The sequence below is a fragment of the Taeniopygia guttata genome, chromosome Z, assembly GCF_048771995.1.
Source record: "Taeniopygia guttata chromosome Z, bTaeGut7.mat, whole genome shotgun sequence".
Taxonomy (NCBI): domain Eukaryota; kingdom Metazoa; phylum Chordata; class Aves; order Passeriformes; family Estrildidae; genus Taeniopygia; species Taeniopygia guttata.
Window position 1 is genome coordinate 67,151,952 of NC_133063.1, and position 21,906 is coordinate 67,173,857.

Here is a 21,906-nt window from a genome sequence, read left to right on the forward strand (position 1 = left end):
TTGTCATTCTCAGTGCTGTCACTGAACACATTTGTGTAAAGCAGGTGTATGTGAACTCCTGGCAGGATGCAGGCCATTATAGCGCAGTAAGCCACTGTTGTCATTTATACCCAGGGACAAAAACCCCTTTGAATTCCCCTTCTAAAGCATACTCATTCCCCTCCCCCAGTATGAAAAGTAGACACATTGTCTTTTCTTATTGTAACTCAACACAATTCACTATTTAACTAACTTTGTGGGATCTGCTCCTTTAAAGTAGGCGTTAACAGATTCAGTAAGAGCTACTGCAACAGGCAAGGTGTCCTGGTTTCCAAGGCTGACAGGGCTGGGACCACGTGAAACACCTAGAATACATACAGTATAAATTTAATTTTCAAAAAGCTTAGTAGATTTCAGAATGGTTGACTACATCTGTAATTTTCACAAGAGTTCACACCAACATCACAGTCTCATCTGAGGTATTACTTTTAACGTGTGTAGAAATACGTAAACATAGTACAGCACCAAAATGCTGCTCAGCAGCATAAGAATATAGGTATGACTATTGGTATGACATTATGTAAACAGACACAAGGAAATATATGACACAGAGGAACACTGCAGTAAAATGGCTATTGGTGGGGGTGAAGTCAACAGACCCAAAGCAAATTGACTAGAATGTTTTAAAAAAAATCCCTACTGTATGCTTTTTTTGTATGGAAAAATGCATGATAAAATGGTCACAGAACTACAAAGAACTCACTTAAGTAAAAATGAACTTTAATGTAAATTCATCAATATTACCCCACATAAGTGAACTATTTAACATTCTTTTAACTTTGTCAGCCAACAAACACTGCAATTCCCAAGCAGAAATTGCTGGAGAAGTCTTCACTTGTTGCTTGTGCCAACACAATACAATTCCAATACAGAGCTGTATCAACCCAGACTTCATGCTGAGGCTTTTTGAAATGTGCATATACTGTTGATGAAACAGATTGTCATGGGATTTCATTTTTCACAAATTTTCTACATGTATATGGAATATGAAAGACAATACAGGAAGTTTCTTCTGTTTTTTATTTAGTGCAGCAGTGTAGTAGATAGCATCTTATGTTTTTTGTACCATGAAGAAATGGATAGCATTACCTATCACAAAGGTGGTACAGTCTTTATCTTTTCATAAGCAAATTGAAAAATTTCTCTTTCATACCACAAAGCAGAAACAAAATACTTCTGTATAATATTATTGCCCCAGGCAAATTAAATCTATTTCCTCTAGGTGGCTGTCCTTTCTGAGCTCTTTCAGAAGTAAAAAGGAAGCTGGGACCTTGCTCTTCACAGAGCACCTAATATTAGACCTTAAATTAAGGGATAAATGACAGAAAGATAGCAAAAGATAGGAGCTGATCTGATTCTGCTACCTCATACCTCTCTCTTCATCACAATTTCTCACATAAGGTAGTAAAATGTTCAGAATGTTTCTCAGTACCATGAAAACATTTGTGCAACACTTAGGCCTCCTTAGATCCAAAAGTTCTAGTCAAAAGTGTTGAAAACAAAAAATTCTTAAATTAACTAATTATTATGATTCTGGCTAAAAACTGCTGATTTATTCATTTTTTTCAGTATGGACAGTAGGTCGTTTTTCTTTATTCTTTCAGGCAATACATGGATCATGATTCCAAAGTTTTTTTTTCTCTCCCTGAAAACTGCCAATAAGACCTGTGATTCTCAATAGTCTCAGGAATCCAGAAATCATTGTATCAAGAGGTGATAAGATTTTAAGACAGTTTTCATTGGGTAAACAGCTATCATGAAAATAAAATTTATTTTTAAAATTACTGTATTTATTATGTCTGTCTTCTAAGATCTGTATGATATATAAATACAGAAACATTATTACCTACTTGTGTTAGGACAATTAAGATTATCAAGGTAAAAATATATTCCCTTTACTTGAAAGAAAGTAGTAATGACAAACTGAAGAACCAAGGCCAAGTTTCAGCTTGTTTATGGAGCAGAGAAGTGGATAGACAGAAGATAACATTATATAAAAGTGGTTACATCAAGTTTTGGCGATTTCAGCAACATACAACTTGTTATGTACTTGAGATGTCAGGCAACTTGTATGTGCCAGATACCAGAAATATCTGGAGAAACTTGTTTCAAAAATACAATTTTATTAGATGTAGTATATTAGGATGATTAGTTAAGACATAAATGTGCTTTGAATACAACACCTGGCAGTGTCTTAACAAAGCTTTTCAATTGTAGGAAGATTTTGACTCAAAAGATCATTGTCTATTACATTTAAATGAAACAAAACATTGCAAGAAAACAAAGTATTTCAAGCAAAAATAGATGCTAAAAATTAATATTTAAAAATATTTTGCAAATTAAATTAAGGGAAAAGCATAAGAGAAGCACTCTATTATGCATGCTTTATAGTTCACTTGGAAGAAGATAATCAGAGTCAATTCTCCATTATTCAGAACAAATAGGGTAAGGGGAATAATAGATTATGCAAAAGTCAAAAGAACACAGAATATATTGCAAACTATATCCTCATGCCCCCAAGTATTTAATTTTTTTGCACTGCCCTTCCCATTTTCCCAGGACTATTTAATTCATACAGTCAGTGCAGATGGAATTGGCCTTATTTATTTTTCCTAGGCCAGAATAATAACCACATCAAACCTCACTGTCAGCACACACCTCCTTACCTCTGCCTCACCTCATGATTACACTCTGCCACTGTTTCCAACATCACACATACATATGTCCCCAGAGCTGGGGATATTGATGCTCTTGCCACCAATTTTTGGCTCCTCAACACCAGAGCTGAGACCTGAGGATGTGAGCCTGGATAGACTCTGGCAACCAAAATATTAGTTGTGTTTCTGTGATGCTTCTCAGCATTTGTGCAATTGGTGGACACTGAACTGTAAGAGCTAAGGCTGGGCAGAGCTTAGAGGCTTTGCTTCTGCACAGGGAGGAAACGACTCCACTGCAGAACTTTCACTAGGTGCTGTACAGATGCTCTTCAGAGCTGCTGAGTCTAAGTGAAGAATCCTTGGCATCAATAACATTTGCAGATAACCGAATGATAACTTGACAACTTTATTTAACTTGTGACTAAAGGTGTAATGTGTTCAGGAATTAAATAATTCAATACTGCTAAATAAACATGTTTAAATGTCTTAAGCCCTGCCTTTCCCAAACTAACAAAAAATCACAACTAACTAAAAAAGCCCCAGTGTCTCTTTTTGATTTATGATAATCAAATATCAAAACTGAAGGGCCTTCCTTTAAAAACAAGAGAAAATTTTCTGAAATTAGTGGCAACACATGAAGACTAATTTCCTTTTAATCTTATCTTTCTTGTTTAATTGTTTATTTTGCTTTTACTGCTTAACTTATATTCTTAACTAACTTGAAGAAAAAGAAGCATTAGAACATAAAAGAACTCAGTTCTGTGAACATTTGTACTCATCCAAATTTTTCAGTATCCCTAAGTATTTCTGCACCTATACAATAACATCTTCTGAACAAATATATGATAACGTGTCATACTTGATACCAAATAAGAATTTATGGAACGTTAATTGTGAATAATATTTCCCTAAAGAACATGCCATAACTAAATTTACGGTCTAATCTAACTTAATCTGCTTTCCTGAGTATCAGTGTCACTTAGAAGCAGACACTGCAAAGAATGCTTGAAGTACCTGGACTCATATATGAAACACCTAACTCCAACAAATGTTTCTCACAGCATGTGCAGCCTAGTGGATGAGTTGTCCTATTTCTCCAGTAAGATAAAATGGTTAATTAAACTTACCAACTGTAGGTGTGTTTGCTGCACTGAGGGAAGCAGAAGAGGATATAGAAGAAATGCTCTCTGCACGTGCCAAAGGGGCTGCTGGAGGTGGACTTGAGTTAGAGGTCAACGGAGGGCTGAATGGCCTAGGCTGAACAAAAGAGATCACAGGAATATAACACAAAGTGGTTTTAAAGATATGAAAAAATATTGTAAATAGAAAAGTTCTTTTTTCATGCCCCAATCAATTTAATAATGTTTCTCAACATAGTTTCCTTCATGTTTTATCTACCCTAGTTTTTAGTGTAAAATAGAGAACCTGCATTATCCACTGGAGTAAATCCCATTATTTCATAGATTATAGATTTTTTTGACAGAGTAGTCAAGTCTAATATATTTGATTATGCAACAGCCTGTCAATAACACTAACAGAACACAGTATCAGAAACTAAGACTACAGACCTGTGTGTTTGGCAAACATAGATTTAGAGAGCTAAAGCAGAGCTAGTAATGAATTGGAAGTGAGAGCAGCACAGGGCAATTAAAATAGCTGTGACTGGAGTACAGGAGCAAGAGAGGAACAGGCTGTAGGACCAGAGTTTTTTCAGCCCAGAGAACAGAAGCCTAAGAAGAGATTTATTAGCAGGCTCCTACTAGGTAAAAAGGGACACACAAAGAAGTCAAAGTCAGTTTCTTCTTAGAGACGCCAGAGCTGCAGTGAAGAAATGGCAACCAGACTTTGGGAAAAAGTCCTTCTTGCAACTTTTTGGTAAAATCCTGAGACAGGCTGCCAGATTGGCAGACTGCAAAATCTCCCACTGTGGAAATTTTCAAAACTTAGCATGTTCCTGAACAACCTGATACAGTTTTGAAGTCAGCTCTTTTTTGAGCAGGTTGGCCTAGAGAACTTAAAAGTCTCTTCCACTCTATATCTCTAGATGTTTTTAGGATACACTTTACTGTTAAGGTATTTAACTAGTGATCATGCTATCTGAAAGGTACTGAAACCCCCAAAGCATCATTTTGCAGAACCCCAGAAGATAAGGGGCTAACGTGTATATCTGAAACACTGATAGCTGCATGAGTATTGAACCAGCCGAGGATTGTTGATAATAACAGACAAATGATAATGTTAATAATGACCAAGGGATGTTGATACTGATCAAGTACTGTTAGTAATAACCAAGGCTTGCTGCTACTAATAGACAAGGCCTGCTGGTGGTATCCACAGATCATTGTTAATAACCAAGGACTGTTTGTACTAACAAACGAGGTCTGCTGGTAATAACCAAGGATTGTTGGTAATAACAAAGTGAAAAAGAACAAGATGTGGCTAGAGAAGGCGCTATGCAGTGGTAGGCAGCACTTTTCCATGACATCCAGGAGCTCTGGCTCATGCAGATAAGCACAAGCACAGGAACAGCTCAAGGGCAGGAATGAAGCAGAGAAGTGGGCATGGACTGTATGGGGGGTAACAAGACCATGCAGGACCCCCAAAACCGTCTGATTAAATTCCAGAAAGGTCTGAAAGAATGAACTGTGCATGATGACTAATTTGCAAAGAAAACAAGAAACAGCTCCAGGGCAGGGAAAACTCGTACTCCCAACAAGCCTAGGTGATACCTCCAGGACATTCCATAAGCTGAACTGACACTGGAACCAGGACTGGTGATATCTCTTTCTCTTCCTGTTTATTTAATATGTTCCTTTGTCTCTTCCTTTTTATTCTACCTCTTTATCCAGAACCCACTGTCATGTGCATATATAGTAGGTCAGGGACTAACATACCAATTTCCTTATCAAGTGCATAATTTAATAATAAAGCTTTGTGAGTTTTGGGGACCCTCTGACTTTAGTCATTCCTTTTGACCATTAGCATTTGTAAATCTTGGGTGTTTCCTTCCCCCTAAAGGCAAGATGTCACAGTAACTTTTTTTCCCCATTCTATTGCACTTGTTTGCTTTATAATAGAGACTATGAGAATTGTAAAAGGAGTCAACATAATGACGAGAGCTGCAATGTTCTACTTGTATCCACATAATGTAAATTTCAAAAGCAACAGTGTAAAATGAATGTAGCTTTGTTCAGAAGCATACTTTATAGCAGAACAGAAATTCTTCTATTTAATTATAATGACATGAACAACAGATTGCTTGGGCTAAGAGCAATTACTACAATTCTGCATTGGAAAGAGAAAATAATTTCAAAATAAACTCTGTTCTGATCCTACTGAAAAGCAAAACAGTTTGAAAATATTCTGTCAGTTTTGTCAAAGCATAAGATGAGAATTTTGTTTGTACCAAGAATATGGTGGAAATATCTTGCTACTTTGAAAGACAATAATAGGATTTTACCACAGGAACATTTTTCCAAGTCAGCAAGTCAAGTGAAACCTGCAGAATACTAATATTTACAGAGGAAATTAGGCACGGCCTAGTCTGATAGGCTGTTTGGTTATTTACATTCTTTAGCACATTCCTTATCGGCAAGCAAACCTGCCCTGCAGGTACATGCAGACAGTGTCCAACCTCTCACTATCCTCATGGGCAGCAATTGTGATCTACCACCTCTCTTCTCCACAAACCAGCACCAAGTGCAGGGAGAAGTCACATCAGGGCTACTTCTGTCAACATGCAACTGAAAAAAAACCCCAATCATTTCCCAGAGCTTTGGTGATAACCCTAAATCAAGGGAGGTTTGTTAATAACTTCTATAGTATTTTGTCTTTTACTATCAAATTACTGATTTGCTCATCTAAAAAACACTCAGCTGATGCAAAAATTATGGTTTGGACCTTTGTACTTGTGTTAATAATTATTTGTTGTAATGAGATAGTTATCATAAACTATTACCATGCCTATTTGGCCACGTTGAAAACCTGCTTATGTGATTCTTTGAACATTGTCTAGAAAGTAACTCCACTGTAACAGAGTAAATGAATGGTGTATCTGAAGTCAAGTCAAATGGCAAATTAAAAAAAATCAATACGTACTATTTCATTAATCCCACTAAGTTTCCCAGTAGACAGCTTTGGTCTTGAAGCAGGCCTTGGAGGAGGTACAATAGTGCCCACAGAAAGAGGAGTGGTGGGCCTTGCTGAAAGAAAGCAAAGTTAAGAAAATATTATAAAGATCACACTGAACATAAATAGTTATTTACTTGAGTAGAATATCTAGAGGCGATGTTTCTACTAGAGGAGTTACCAAGAACCATAAGTGCTTTTAAAATAGTGCCATGTGATACCCTGAGAAGTGCATCTAAAAACAGCATCATGGGCTTTCTCATTGCTCTCAAGTGATTTTATACCAACCACTCTTGGAAGTTCGTATGTAAAAATAATTGTATTTGCAAACGCAACTACTTAATCTTTGAGATCTCATTGCTGTCTGACATCCCACAAAAATATATTCCCATTTCTAGAAAAGCAACACTGCATAGTTAAGAAAAAGCAATGCCTTAAAATGAATAATTCGAATTTTCTTCTTATTTGAAACTGAATATTTACTTAACTGTCCCAACTGGTATTAGCAAGCAGTTTAGTACATTCCAAGTAGGAAGATGAGTTAATTTTAACATCAGTTGAGCAATAGTAACAAAAAGAAAAAATTAATCCAAAGCTTGCTTTTTGGAGTCAGTTATTAGCAAAAAGTAGTACAGAATGCATGCTTGGCATACCCTTATTTGTATGAGCACAAGAAGACACTAAACTATAGTCCAGTAGTGCTGAAGATGATGCAGAACATATTTCAGCAGCAGTGCCAGTTTCTTCAATGAATAATTGTTCATGGCATATAGAGTTATTGAAAAGGTCACTTTGATCCTCAGAAGCACAGCTGTTGGAAGAATTCCCAAGCAAAGCAGAAGAGGCAAGGCAGGCATTTTCAGTTTTAAAATGCAATCTCTGGGGCTCCTTCTTGTCTGTGCTTGTGTGTCTAATTGTAAGAAGTTCATCAGCAAAGGAAATCCACTGACTCTGAGACCGTGAAAAACAGGATAAAGTACTGGTACTCCCTGATGGCGCTGCTGAAACACCAGATTTGCACAAAGTGCTAATGGTAAAGCCTGGTGAGGATGGGCTTGTAGACCCAGAATCTGTCTGGTGTCCAAGCAAAGACTGAGATATTCTACACCCAGGCAGATCAGTGGTAGATGATGAGGAGCTCCTATTGTGCTCTGTTAGGGTAGCTGAAGGAAAAGGGAAGAATTGAAACTAGCACCAACAATGAAAAGATAAAATTTTCTATATTCAAAAAAGTATTCAATATTCACTATACAAGGACTACTAGCCAGCATGAAAAATAACTGTTCTACTAAAGTAATGCCCCCATCTCACAAATAGAAGAAAGAAAAAAGCCAGTCACATATCATATGCACTTCATTCATACTGCCAACCATGTCCCTTTCCATTTTTTAGTACATTAAAAAAATATTATTGTTTATCTCTCCACTTAAGGCTCTATTTCTCACAACTTTCCCTATTCCTTTGACTTCCTACCTGTTGTGATTTAATTTTTTCTCATCTTTGTCCTTTCTTTCTTGCATTCTACTTAATTTTTGGTTCCTCTCCACAGCTTTCTGCTTTTAATTTCCTTCAAAGTTATTTAGTCAAACCTATCATGTTCCTTCCAAAGACTTTGATCCTCTTAGTTCTAATATTTGTAATAGGAAGGTCCAACAGATCTGGCTTTCAGGTGAATGAATTAAGACAATGGAGCCACAAGATTCAGTCTGATAGTTATTCTGTCTGCAGCAATCTGTATCTAGTAAGTAACAATATGGATGAGGCATCATCCACCTCAGGTTTTTTTTTTTCTTTTCTCATCCTATAATTTTCTGACTGCTGAAAAAAGGAGTTTTCTACAAATATTCCCTGCACTTGCTGTTGTCTGTTGCTCTAGATGACAACAGAAGCAGAAAATGCAAGGTTAGTCAATTCTCAACATCTTGCAGATTGGCAGAGCTAGGAGCAACAGCAGTGATAACAAAAATAAAAAAAAGAAATACATTTAAAAGTTCAGAAGAAAAGCATAGTTGTCCTCTCTACTGTGGTCCTTTTGCCGTAAACAAATACAGTCTCTAAGTCCACCTAAACATTAAGAATTTGAACAAAGCTTTCCCTTTCAGGCAGATATTTTAACTATCATTCACAGGCTTTAAAATACCACTGTAAATCCTACTTAAAAAGATGGAGATGTTAAGAACTATTTAAAAAATACATATGGATGAAAATAAGGAAGATAACTAATAGAAGCATTTTTAAAATATCAAGAGCTATCTAAAAAAAAGTCTTGTGTTTGTTCAAGATAACAAAGTTAGCTTAAACTTCTAATAAAGTGGGATTATTCATGGATGACCAAGTCTGCTCAAATACCAAAGTAGTTTAAGTGTTCAATGATTAACATGGTTATAAAACAGCAGATAAACAAATGTTTAAACCATGAGGGACATATACTGTATTCCACACAACTAATGTATGTAATTTAAATTTTGGATTGAGATTTTCAAAAACTTTAAGCATCAGCTTACTCCTAACCTTCAAACTGAAGATAAAACATTGATTTTGAGCAAAATATAATCTGATAAGTATTTTTTCAAAAATTTTAAAACTTATTTGCAAGTTAGCAAGCATTAGAACAATTTAAACAACATGACCTATATTGATCCAGTTTTTTTTTACCGCAAATATATTATAAATTTGTTATACTTTGGAACATTTAGTTTCCATTTTATTCTACAAATTATTTCACAAATGTAAATATCTTAGTTATATCTTGAACAACAGTCCTTGAAATAATTATTTATCAGATAAAGTTTGCCAAGGCACAGATGTATCTAAACTTGATTTATGCTCACCAATTCCAGTGCACTGCAGGGCTCTGTGTATAAGCCTCATGGGTACGACTAGGGTAGATGACTCCCTGCCAGATACAGCTACAGAGGATATTATAGATCTCTGTCATTACTCATCAGCCAGAGACTACTTTCTTCACAGTTCTGCTGCCAGGAGGAACTGTATGAAGACTTCCTAACCTGCTTTCACTTCTCATCCAAGCACAGCAATAAACACCTGAATACAGCTACAACCACCAGCAACAAGTTCAATACCCTCTGCCTTTCTCTGCAGACTCTAACATAAGACCAAAGCTATCAGAACAGAATACTTTAAGAAAGTACCATTTCTTTTCAGAATATTCCAGTAATATATATCTCTCTAGAATTTTTTCTTAAATGTGCTACCACACACGGTGGATTCACTTGGCAATAGTGCTGACTGGTTATGTAAGTCAGGACGAGAGAATTATAATGAATTCTGTAACCCAGACTTATTAAAATTTAACCTTTAAGGAACACGAATTTTTAGTGAAAGACTAAGTTCTTAAAATCTGAAGTGTTACAAAGCAATGTTGATTGTTGCTAAAAGAATATTATTTAAGCCAAGAAATAACACCAGTTTTTCAGGATTCTCCTATTGATACATATAGTCTTCCTTATTGTTCTTCAATCTGCATGATCATGCACAGAAGAAAATCACTAGAAAGCCATAATGAACTAAGAAGTGAGGACTATTTTTGGAATACAAGTACTTAGTTAAAAAAAAAATCAGTGAACACACTTCCTTTCTCAGGTGTGTGGGAGGAAGAAAGTGTCTGCATTAAGAGAAAATTAAGATGTTGGAGTAAAGATATACAGTAGGTAGACTGAAAAGAAGTATGGAACTATTTTTTGTAAAGACCGGGTTTATGGAAAGCCTGCTGGTGTACCACTAATATCCTGCAACCAAAAATTCCCAAGCAACATGTGCTCTCTCCCTCCACCTCCCATATGCCACACTCCATCACTTTCCTTGCAATATCTCTGCTTTCAGGATCTCAGTTTAATTCATGTCTTAGTCCTGTTATTTTTATACATCTCCCCTTGGATTATGACTTCACATCTCCTAACAGAATCTCCTACAGGAAATTAGTTCCTCACAGCAAAGCTCTGCAATGCCTTTGTACTACGTAGCCCAGTTGACTTTCCTGGAAAGAAGAAATCATCCCTATTCATTGTGCAAGCTCGACTTGTCTCACAGTTGCTGCAACAACCTCCATTTAATCTCCCAGCCTTACAAAGGGATTACCTTCTCGATGGAGAGCAATTATTCATTAAGTATGAGAAGGCAACAAAAAAGGAAGGAACAAACCAGAATTTTCCTGAAGTGTCTAGGACTCCCTCTTCCTTCTTGCTGTCTAGGTTGAAAGCCTTATATGCTGCCTTCTCAGACGTGTGATACTTCTAAGACACTATACTGCCTTATAAAGTTCTATAATTTATGCATCAAAGCACATCCCCTTGTAACAACTGAAAAAACAACACAGGAACATCTAGAAATACGGCAAACACCATCTCTACCATCAAATATTTTACCTGAGGAGGATGAGGATGCCAAAGAAGCTGAAGAGGAAGATTCAAGAGAAGTGCTGAAGAGTGGATCCCATGCCAGGAAGTCACTGTTCCCCTTTCTATATTAAGAGTTAGAAATGGAATAGAAATGGAAGATTTATGCATTCATAAAAATCAAAAACTTCAGTAGTAGTTTGATGATATAATAATTATAATTCACAGAACAGTTTAGCTTCAAAAGGATCTTTAAAAATTCTGTTCCAACCATGCTGGCATCCACTAGATCAGGTTGTTGAAAGTCCCTTCTGGACTGGCCTTGAACATTTCCAGAGGCAGGGCATCCAGAACTTCTCTGGGTGACCTGTTTCCACATCTCACCAGACGTCACAGTAAAGAATTTCCTCTATATATTTAAGCTAAAACTACTCTCAGCTTAAAGTTTAAAGCCACTCCTCCTAGTCCTATCACTACATAACTCTTGTAAAAAGTCCCTCAATAATGTGATAAAAACTTTTGACACATTAGTCTATATTAGTCTTTGCATCTAAAAAGAAAAGAATTATTCAAAAGTTGCAGGTCAAAGAACTTATTTACACATAAGGAAACTGTCTTAGCCAGCACATACTCCATAATGTCAGTTAAATAACTGTAATTTTTGAGACCTACATCTTCAAATTAATTTATTTCAGCATATATACACATAAGCAATGTACGCATATCAGCATAAATTTGGAGTTTGCAATCTTAAACACTTTACCGCAGAGCACTCTTGGATGGAAGCTAAGTCTGTCTTATTTAAAAATATTGTGGAGCCATGTAATTATAAACACCAGCTGAGACTGAGCACAACAAATCACATGTATTAGAAGGGGTAAACAAATGAATGGAAATATCCATTGATACACTTAAGGCTAATAATGCAATAGATGTACAACTTCAGATAGGACTCAGCTGTCATTCCCAATGAGTTTCCAAGCTTAGAAAAATAAGAACAAATTCCTGCAAAACAGCATTTGATAGAATTTTATATTTGAACTTACTCAGTAGTTGGAGCAGAAAGTTTTGATTTTGTTAACTCTTCACCTAAGAAAAAGATACCGTATTATCACTAAAAGTGTGAAATATAAAATAAAAATTTCATTTTCATTATAAAAAGATAGTTAATATTAATGTCAACAGTTTAAAACAAATTACTATTAAAATGGAAAAAAGAAAATGTATAACTTGTGATAGCTTAAGTTTAGTTATTCCTGAACTATGAGAAGACTACATAGACCAATGTGCTCGATAAAGAAGTGTTGCATGCTTGAAACTTCTTCCTTGAATTACACAGTTTACATCAACATTGCTCTTCAGAAAATCTGGCCTGGTTTCCCATTGGCCAAAAAAAAAAAAAAAAAAAAGCCAAACAAAAAAAAACCCAAAACCAAAACAAACCCAAAACAAACAAACAAACAAAAACCCAACAACATACTCAACCTTGAAAAATAGAAGCTAATGCTCTATCCTCTACATCAGTATTTTAAATCATACATATGGTGCGCTTTGCTGGTTTGTGGATCATACTAAACTTGAGCAGGGGGAAGGGTTTCAGGAACTTGCACAGGAGTTTTTCCTGTGGGGCAACCTCTTTGGCATCTGGATGTGTTCCTCATTACTGTCAGATACAGGTTAATCTGGTCCCCACAACAGGAAACAGCCAAGTACATAGGTAAGGAGTAGTTATATAAAACTAACAAGAGAAACATTTTGTTCAATTTAAAGTACAGATATTTACGAAGTTTATGTCTCCAACAATTAAAAAGAGATTTGTTTTCATTCTATGTCAAAATCATAACAGACTAAAAGATTCACACTTACTGGATGAATTTTGATTCATTTGTGCCTGAAACAGGAAAAAAAATAGGAATAAGTTCTTCTACTGTGAAATAAACCACTTTATAGTCCCAGAGTTCTTATTTCCTCTCAACTTCCTATGAGATATTTTGTTTTCAGTGCCAGGCAAAAACATCATGAGCTTGCAGAAGACTACGGAACATGAGCCTGGACAGAGCACCCAGTGCACATCTGCCACATCAGTTTGAAAATGCAGGAATAAATACTGTAGAGCTGACAAAGGGAGCAGCATTTTTAAATCTCTTTACTGTCTGGGACAGAAAATTAAACAGCCTATGTATCTATCACATGGTATAGATGAAATAAAACATTCCTCATGTTTTCCCAGTAAGTCTCCTCACATACTACACTTACTTAGTTTTAACTACAAATGCAAATAAAAAGCCATACTCTACTTACAGGACTGTGCCTCTGCTTTCATAATGTGGTGAGGGAAAAAAGAGAAAAATTATTATTTTAATATGTTATGCACACTATTTTCCTTAAAATCTGAACCAGTCTTACTCTGATCTGCATACCGTACTAGCATACCCTAATATTATTTATCATATAATGGTATAAAGGATTATTCCATGATCTGGCAGGATACATCAATAAAGCTTAACCACAAATGTTACATGTATCCTCATTATACAATCTGTTTTAAAAGACTTGTATGTTATTGAAAACTAATTCACAAATTATGTTAAAAGCCACGCTCAGCTAAATCTAAGATGTAACTAAATGTCTTATGGGGGCAAGAACACAAACACAAGAACTGAGTGCTCAAAAGTCTCAAAGGGAAGTTTAAATATGAGAAAAGTACTTAATGTTATATTGCAATATAAAAGTGCAAACTACATATACTGGAATATGAAGTGTACCAAAAATGACCTAGTGCATAAGAAAAATGTTACTGAACCTAGAATAAATTCTGAACATTATATGTTTACACTACAGTTTCTTTACCACATTTCTACACACTAAAAATACAAGGAACAAAAGACTTACAGATATTGCTGGAGAAAGAGTGATGTTCCCTATGGATACTTTTAATTCATCCAAAGATGGCATAGTGTATTGAGAACTGTTATTTGGCTGGACAGGTTTTATTTCCACATGGAACCTCCTGGGTTCATCATCTTCAGAGTCAGACTCGCTGGATGAATAGAAATGGTTCTCTTTGGTATGTTTGTCTCAGTTAAGGTGGAAATACCTCAGTCATCTGTTTAATCTACTTGATAATTTTGATCCACAAAATGCTCATATTAAGTGACCTCTCTGTGCACTTACATACATCCACAGTCCAAAATGCATAATTCAGAGTTAAAATTTAGGGGTTTATTCCATTTATCTTCAGAATGATGATTCTGCTCAGAAAAGCATGATGTCATATAACTGAAGAGTGGCAATATCTATCATGTAACTGAACAACTGCATATTTGAAGGCATGAGGTTAAATTTAAGATTCTAAGGCAGTAACACTTCTGCATGTAAAATTATAATTTGCAAGACTCTAGCAGGGATTCTAACAGATTTATGAAAAATGTAGACATCTTTTAAATTAAATGAAGAAAAGCCTAGTTTTTTTGATGAGCAGTGAAATGTACCTGTACCTGATGCACAGGTACATGAGCCCATGGTACCTGTACCTGACATTAACACTGAAGGAAAGAGCAGGAGCCACCATTACTTACTCCTTTTACAGTGTGGCACTGAAAATTTTGTAAGGATGCCAGTTAAACAGAAGGCTGCATAGTAAACTGAACAATGTCATCTTTAGATAGAAAGGAATCACAATGACATCTCAGACCTCAAAATAAGAAAATAAACAGTGCTTTATATGCACAAGAGCCACACTGAAGAAAAGCTCTGAAAGGCCCAAGCTAAGTCTTAAAAACTGCACTTGTTTTGACAAGAAAAATTTGAAAATTTCCCTCTACGGAAACACAAAAGTTTTGTACCACTTGGAAGAAGTGTACATATTCTCTAAGTCACTTCTGTTATTTTTCACCTGACAATATAACAGACATTTGCATTAAAATCCTTCAAACTATCCCCTAAAGAAGTTTTAAGCCTGACATTCAAATTCCCTTCCAGCTGAAAGGATCTGAAAGCTGTGATGAGGAAAAAGCCAAGGATCTTGATCTTACACCTATCTCTTCCTTCAAAATAAGCATTTATAGAAAATGTTTCAAAGAAAAGTAATTCTAATTACATTAAAGGATTTCTTGTCTTGAAAGTTATCAATGACCTTCAAGATTCATTTCCTACAAATAAGACAGTTCTTGTAAAGTGTTTGGCCAATACAGATTTAAGTGAGACGTATTGAGATGGACTGTCATAATAAAACAATATCCTCCAACAAATTATCTCATGAGTTCCCATCAACAGAAAAAATTTCTAGAGGCTAAGGGAGGAAAGGAGAAAGGGAGCTGACAAATCCCTGAAGTTGGTCAAGATTTTCAGCAGCTGAAGTACTATCTCATGACAGATTGCAAATCATGGATATTTTTCACTGAATATATGCCTTTTTGTTTCACAAGAAAAAAGAGATAATAAAAAATAAAACGTCCAAATGAATAATTCATCATAAGCATGAATATTGTTCACTTCTCTCTCACTTTAGAAATGCATGCAAAGCATGCACTCCTCTTAGAATTGGATAAAAGTCTGTCACTTTTGTATCAATTATGTAAATAGGAGATTACACCAACTAATTTTATTGTTACAGGACTCTTCCATGTGGGCATTAGAGGAATATTCTGCAAAGCTGATGAAAACAAAGAAGTTATGATGATGACCTGGCCACTGTAATTATATGTTAACTGCTTAAAAGTTTTTGCAATTTAAGGTAATGGCACAGCCTAAATTCACTTTTTATATGAAGTACCCAGAAAATTCAGTGAATAAATTTCCAAAAATTAGCTATCTTGTCAACATACTAGGCTTGCTTAGATCTATGGTAACTACTCCCAGCTCTTAAGTAGAACTTTCCTCTGCAATGGTAGGAAAAAAGTGGACAAGAATTTTCCTCCAAAGCAACAGGAGAATGGCAGAGAAAAGTCTTGAGCCTCAATAAAGGCAACTTAGAAGAAATGTATTCTGTATATGAAAGCTTTCAATATGAAGGTATTAAAAAGACAGTAAAAGCTAAAATCACCATTTGGAAACAGCACGTGGTGTAATGACTTCATGAAGTAACAAAAATTCTATTTCTACACTGCTCTAGTGCAACAAAAAAAAGGTGAAAGCTCAAGTACAGAACAGATAACCATTCAATATGCTTTAAAACGTTTGCAAACTTTATAAACTCTCTGAGAGCTTTTCATAGAGAGAGATCTGCATGGAATTTTGCATCTGCATTGGATCTGGCTATTTTTTTCTTTTTATTTTTACTGTACTTTATAAGTTCCCAAGAGAGCTGATCTAATCGAATCTAATATTTAACATTTGCACACACATATCCAAGACAATATTTGGTTCATTTTACAAAAGCTATGAATATAATACAGGGTTGCAACATAGACATAAATGTCATTCATCTTCCTTGACTCTTTAGTCAGTACTTTCTCGACTCTTTAGTCAGTATTTCCTCTCTCCAAAGAATTGTAGTAACATCAAATAACTTGGTGCAATTATAGTATAAAGGATATCCTGTGTTGCTTCTGGTTTAATGCTGTATCCTTCATCATCAACATCAGGAAAGTTCTAGAAACAACAACAAAAATTATGCTATTGAGAAATAACTAAAAAGCCATGTCATTCTTACATCAGATTGAATTTTACATCATCGACAAATTAAAATCGCAGCAACTTATGAAAGTGATTTTTATTCAACATTATTACAGTTATCTGAAGTTATGATCTGTCATTTAGAAGTTGTGTGACAAGGTATCTCAGCACATAATGTAACAAAACAAGCCCTACATTTCCTGTGAAAACTGGCAAGTTTGAAATGCATCTGCTTTTACTAATCAATCACTACTTAATTACTAATTGATTAATTATTAATTAATTACTCTATCAAAAAGGACAGAAATCAACATTATTTTAGCTTTAGTACTGAGTTAAATTAGACTATAATTCTCTTGGCCCATAAATATTTCCCAAATTTTATTGCTTTCAGCTAAGACACAAGATGTTCTGATGGTGCAGAGGCAAAACCTTTCCTAAGTACTACTCAATATTTAAGTATGCTAGCCAAAGCACTGATTGCAAATTCCACTTCCCGTAGCAAAGGCAGTATGCCTGCATTGTTATTTCAGAAAAGAATATCCACATCACAGGTGCTCAAAATTTTATTCCCAAGTTTCCCTTTACACATCTCCAACACTACCCTGAATCTTCAAAGCCAATAAGCATCTAGGAACTTAAGATAAGTTCTTAAGATAAGAAACTTAAGATAAGTTTTTCTGTTCTTGAAGGTAGTTAAACAGAAATTGAAAAGAATGATGTTAAAATAACTTAGAATGCTCAGCTAAGCATATAGTTTCATTAAAATAAATTTGGGGCAGAGAGACACTAGTCTTCAAGATAATCTAAATTTTAAAAATGCACAAAACCCCCACATCATGTGTTACATATACAGGATAAACGATCCACACTGAGAATCAAAAAATTCCACTCACAACTTTCTATGTATAGGTAGTGTATGTGAACCGTTTAACGTCTCAGCAAGTTTATCACAAAAAACCACAACCAAGGTGTCTTCAAAATGCAGTGATTTCAGTAGTTACTTGTATACTATAAAAATTAGAATATGTATACACACAAAAGTGATTTACTCTAGTGTAGCATCAGTATATTCTATCAGAAAGCAGATACTGGGAAGTAATTTGACCAACAGATATGTGTACATAGTATGGCCAAAACGTAATTTGTTAGAAGTCAAGAGATATAAAAAAATTACTTATGCTGGTGATTTCAAGTGGACAAGAAAGGAACCTCATTACTTCAGATAAAATTTGAAGTCAAGTTTGAAGAGAATATCTCTGAATAGTTTTGGAAGTCCAGAACATAAACATTAAAATGATTCAAATGTAGTAATCCTCCTGTATCTTTTACAGATATCACAAATGAGATGTCTGATAATTCACTAAGATGGATTCTCCTCTGTACAGCTCCCTAAATTTAGTACTTCTGAAATAAATGGAAATTTTCACATAGCTCAAACTTTCTGCAAAGAAAAGTGTAAGAAATACCATCCAGTACATATGTAAGACATACCAAATACCAAATTAAATACATCAAACTAAGGCAAAAAAAATCAACTTTTAAGTTTTTTAACCTTAAAACACAGACCATATAGATGCAATTTCTTGAAATATTTGCAAGATCTAGCTAGACGTCACTGCTATTTAATAAATAAATAAATATAGCAACAAAAAAGTAATAAGAGTACAATCACACGGTCCAATACTTTAGCTCTACTTTCTCAGATCAGGGTTCTTAGCCACGCTTGACCTCAAGTTGACCTTGTTTATATACCAGAAACCACTAATGAAACCTGACATCAAAGTAAACAGAACAAAAACATATAGCTACAGGGTAAGTTTATTTTCTTGTAATACTACAAATTCTGAATCCTGAAAGTAATTTAGTTGTCACACCAGGCAATTTTCCATAGATCAGGGACATTAATGGTTAAGATGAATTACAAGTCAATAAAAATCTTTAAATATACAAGATTTAATTTTTCTTACAACTGGGCCATATATGTACAGGATACTATTACTGGGCTGACACAGCATGCTCAATGCAGCTGGCAAAATGGACAATTTTGATATAAAATTATGAGAGAACTTTAGTTTGTCAAATTTATTTTAATTGTATTATTTTTAATTTACTGATTAATCTCTTGGATGAAGAAAGCACCAAAATCTTAAAATATTTAACTTTCTTTCTTAATGCTTTCATGACAATTATATGACAATCTTGATAATATACTTGAATCATCTGTTCCTCAGCATGTAGTCTGTTTTCACAACTTCATGTACATAACAGAGAAGGATATTGTACAGTTTAAGTTCTGAACACAGGGGAAGAAAATTCCTTCCTTCTCTTTCAGCTAGTCTATGTTACCACTTCTTTTCAAACCCTGAATAGAAAACTTAATTTGTATTTTTTTTCCTATATCTGAAATTTAAATAGAATGACATGAAACACCATATACACACATAAATAATTTACTTTGTATTTCCTGCCTTGTCAGTAATCCAGACTGATCTTGTGCCAATTTATGATCATTGTTAACACGTGCTTTAATTAACTAGATACTGAACTTATATTTTTGTGTAAACCAATGTAAAAAATGGGTGGAATAGATACTTGATATACCTTTGTATAGACTAAGTCAGATTGTGTCACATACAAGTAAAATGATACCTTACAATCTTACAAGTTGAGTAGTAATTTCAAAATCCTGTTCTCAATATTTTGAATGATTGAACCGGTCAATGTGCTTTCTGAAATACCAACATTTCATTTGCAAATCTACATTTAATAACAGTGGTAGATAACACAGCAATCTAAGAGGGACACATACTCATGAATCCGATGTTAATGAAGGCATTTACAGTTATTTGACTAATTTTTACTCCTTCTCCACATTCCTACAATTACAGAACTATATATTATGTCATGGATAACAGTGTATCTTAAATATCAGGCACACAACACAGGTAAGATCTGATTTGCCTACTACGCTTGATCAGAGGTTAAGTTCACAACCTACATGTATAATTTTTGAACTTCAACACACAAGATGATGATCTTTGCAAACTCTGGCCTTTGGGAAAAGTTATTATTAATACAATGGGGATGGAGGTCTGCTTTAGTCCCCTATAAAACATGTGTAGTGTTCTTTGTAGTCAAAAAACTCCCAACAACCTCATTATGCCTGTGAACTGAACTCTGCAAAGCAACTGGAAAGAAAGCAACTGCAAAAGCAATTGGAACTGGTGGACTTCCAGGAAGCCTTGCTGCAGTTCTGTTAAGCAATTAAACTTGTAGCTATAGAAGACATTTTTCCCTGTGTTTGCAGATGTAATGAATTAATTGAGATCTTATATGGCTTTAAACATACACCAGAAACTTAAGTCATACACCTTTGTCTTTGCCTTGGCATATTCTACAAGCTTTCTGGGGTTCATATATTTTTAAAGAAATAAAACATAAGGCCTTGATAAATAAAATAAAATTTCCTGTACAAGAAGCTTGAGGACCAAGCATTCTATAGACAAAACACATCTTTTAGTTTTGGTGAATAATTTATTTCAGTTTCCTTGCTCTATTTCACCTGTCATCGAAAAGCAATTGAAGAAGCCACACCATTACCATGTCATTAGTGTCTCTGGGCTACATACAAAGGACAAGGAAGGAACATATGGAGCACTCTAGTCTAACTACTTCATTTGGCTCTTCCTCTGCAACACTAGGGCTGCTGACAGGCTGGTCATCAGTCAAGAAGCAAAGAACCTTCAATATTCCCCAATTTGATTCCTTCATATTTTCTCTTCTCTTGGGATAACTACAGTGGTTATGAGAGCTCTTAATCAAGTTTTCCTGAGGGTATGCTTCAAGATGCAGTGCAGCTGAACAGCTCACTCTATTTTTTAATGCCAGAACTCAAATGGCTTCCTGTACTCCAGATGAGGACTCAAAGTAAGCAGCTGAAGTTCATACGCTGGAACAAGAGAACAAAAAGGCTCTCCACTTTTGACATATTTGAGATGAAAATTTTACTCTGGCATATACTTAGGTTAAGACAGAGGCATAATATTGGCCTCCTCTTGTTAGGGTGCCTATTAACCCAAAAGACACAGAAGAAGAGAGCAGACAGACACTTTCTCCTATTGCTAGAAACGCAGAAAGAAAAATGGGTATTCAAAGTGCCCCTGTGATAGAAAGCCTTGTCCTCAATAGCAGCTATTTGAAACATGCCAGAACAAAATGCTGTAAAATGCAAATAAGGAAAAATACTTGAATTTCACTAAATATTAGATTACACTTGTGTTGCGCTTCTCAGAAATTGATGGTTCCAAATTCAACCAGTCCTGAACAATAAAAAAATGGTCTATAATTCTATGTAACCATAATTATACTACACTCACATGTGAAAAGGTTAATGAAAAGTTTTGGATGTCTTGATATGTGTTTGCATTTCAGTTTCCCACAAAAAAAAAACCTTTCAGCATTATGTTCTCTACACCAGTGACTCCGTTCTTAATTACTTTTAAACTTACTGGACAGTTTCAAATGGATTTGACAGAAAGAACAGAGAACTCAAAGATAATTACATTACTACAGTCTTCATGAAAATAGGCAGTGAAGTAGAAGAAGGAGATCAGCGAGCATCCTAACCACAGGAAGGGTTGCAATCCCAATTCAGATATTATTGGACACAAGTGGAACTTTGTAAATGTTTCCCTGAAATAAGTTTCTTTTAAACCTCATATCTTCCTAGAGAACATCTCTAGAGACATGGTAAACTTACGGGAAACAAGATTTTCACCCTTTAGAAAAAAGTTCTAAGGCAAAACCCCCATACAGAGTCAGTGTTCAATTGCTATCTATTTCCAGTGCATACACTTTCTACTACAGACTTTACACTTTTCTTAATTATCAAGGTTTAGCTTAATGACATTACACTATAGATTGACATATAAAAAACTCAGGAATTTTATATCTCATGAGATACTGTCATCTAGATTTAAAGAGAGACTGCTGACTAAAGTGGTCAACATTTTTAACAACTACCAGTTCTCAGTCCACAGCTACCTACTAATGAGTACATGAAAACCTCTTACAGCTGTTACAAAAAAATACTTACCAGAATTAACATT

The 21,906-nt window shown here is 35.0% G+C and overlaps 1 protein-coding gene across 9 annotated transcripts in view; it reads right to left on the reverse strand.

The window, feature by feature from the left end:
* Window positions 1-21,906, reverse strand: part of FCHO2 (FCH and mu domain containing endocytic adaptor 2) — an 81,919-nt gene that overhangs the window by 11,865 nt on the left and 48,148 nt on the right. For 2 of the 9 annotated variants that reach the window (XM_072922078.1, XM_072922081.1), the window contains 10 exons: window positions 16,714-16,771; window positions 14,072-14,247; window positions 13,481-13,495; window positions 13,046-13,070; window positions 12,226-12,268; window positions 11,210-11,304; window positions 7,478-7,987; window positions 6,795-6,898; window positions 3,824-3,953; window positions 233-344 (listed from right to left, as the gene is read on the reverse strand). In XM_072922078.1, coding sequence (XP_072778179.1) covers window positions 233-344; window positions 3,824-3,953; window positions 6,795-6,898; window positions 7,478-7,987; window positions 11,210-11,304; window positions 12,226-12,268; window positions 13,046-13,070; window positions 13,481-13,495; window positions 14,072-14,247; window positions 16,714-16,771 — 1,268 coding nt within the window. Of the gene's footprint in view, window positions 1-232; window positions 345-3,823; window positions 3,954-6,794; window positions 6,899-7,477; window positions 7,988-11,209; window positions 11,305-12,225; window positions 12,269-13,045; window positions 13,071-13,480; window positions 13,496-14,071; window positions 14,251-16,713; window positions 16,772-21,906 lie in introns of all 9 variants that reach the window. The other 7 variants (XM_030259086.4, XM_072922079.1, XM_072922080.1 and 4 more) reach the window with 7 other exon arrangements.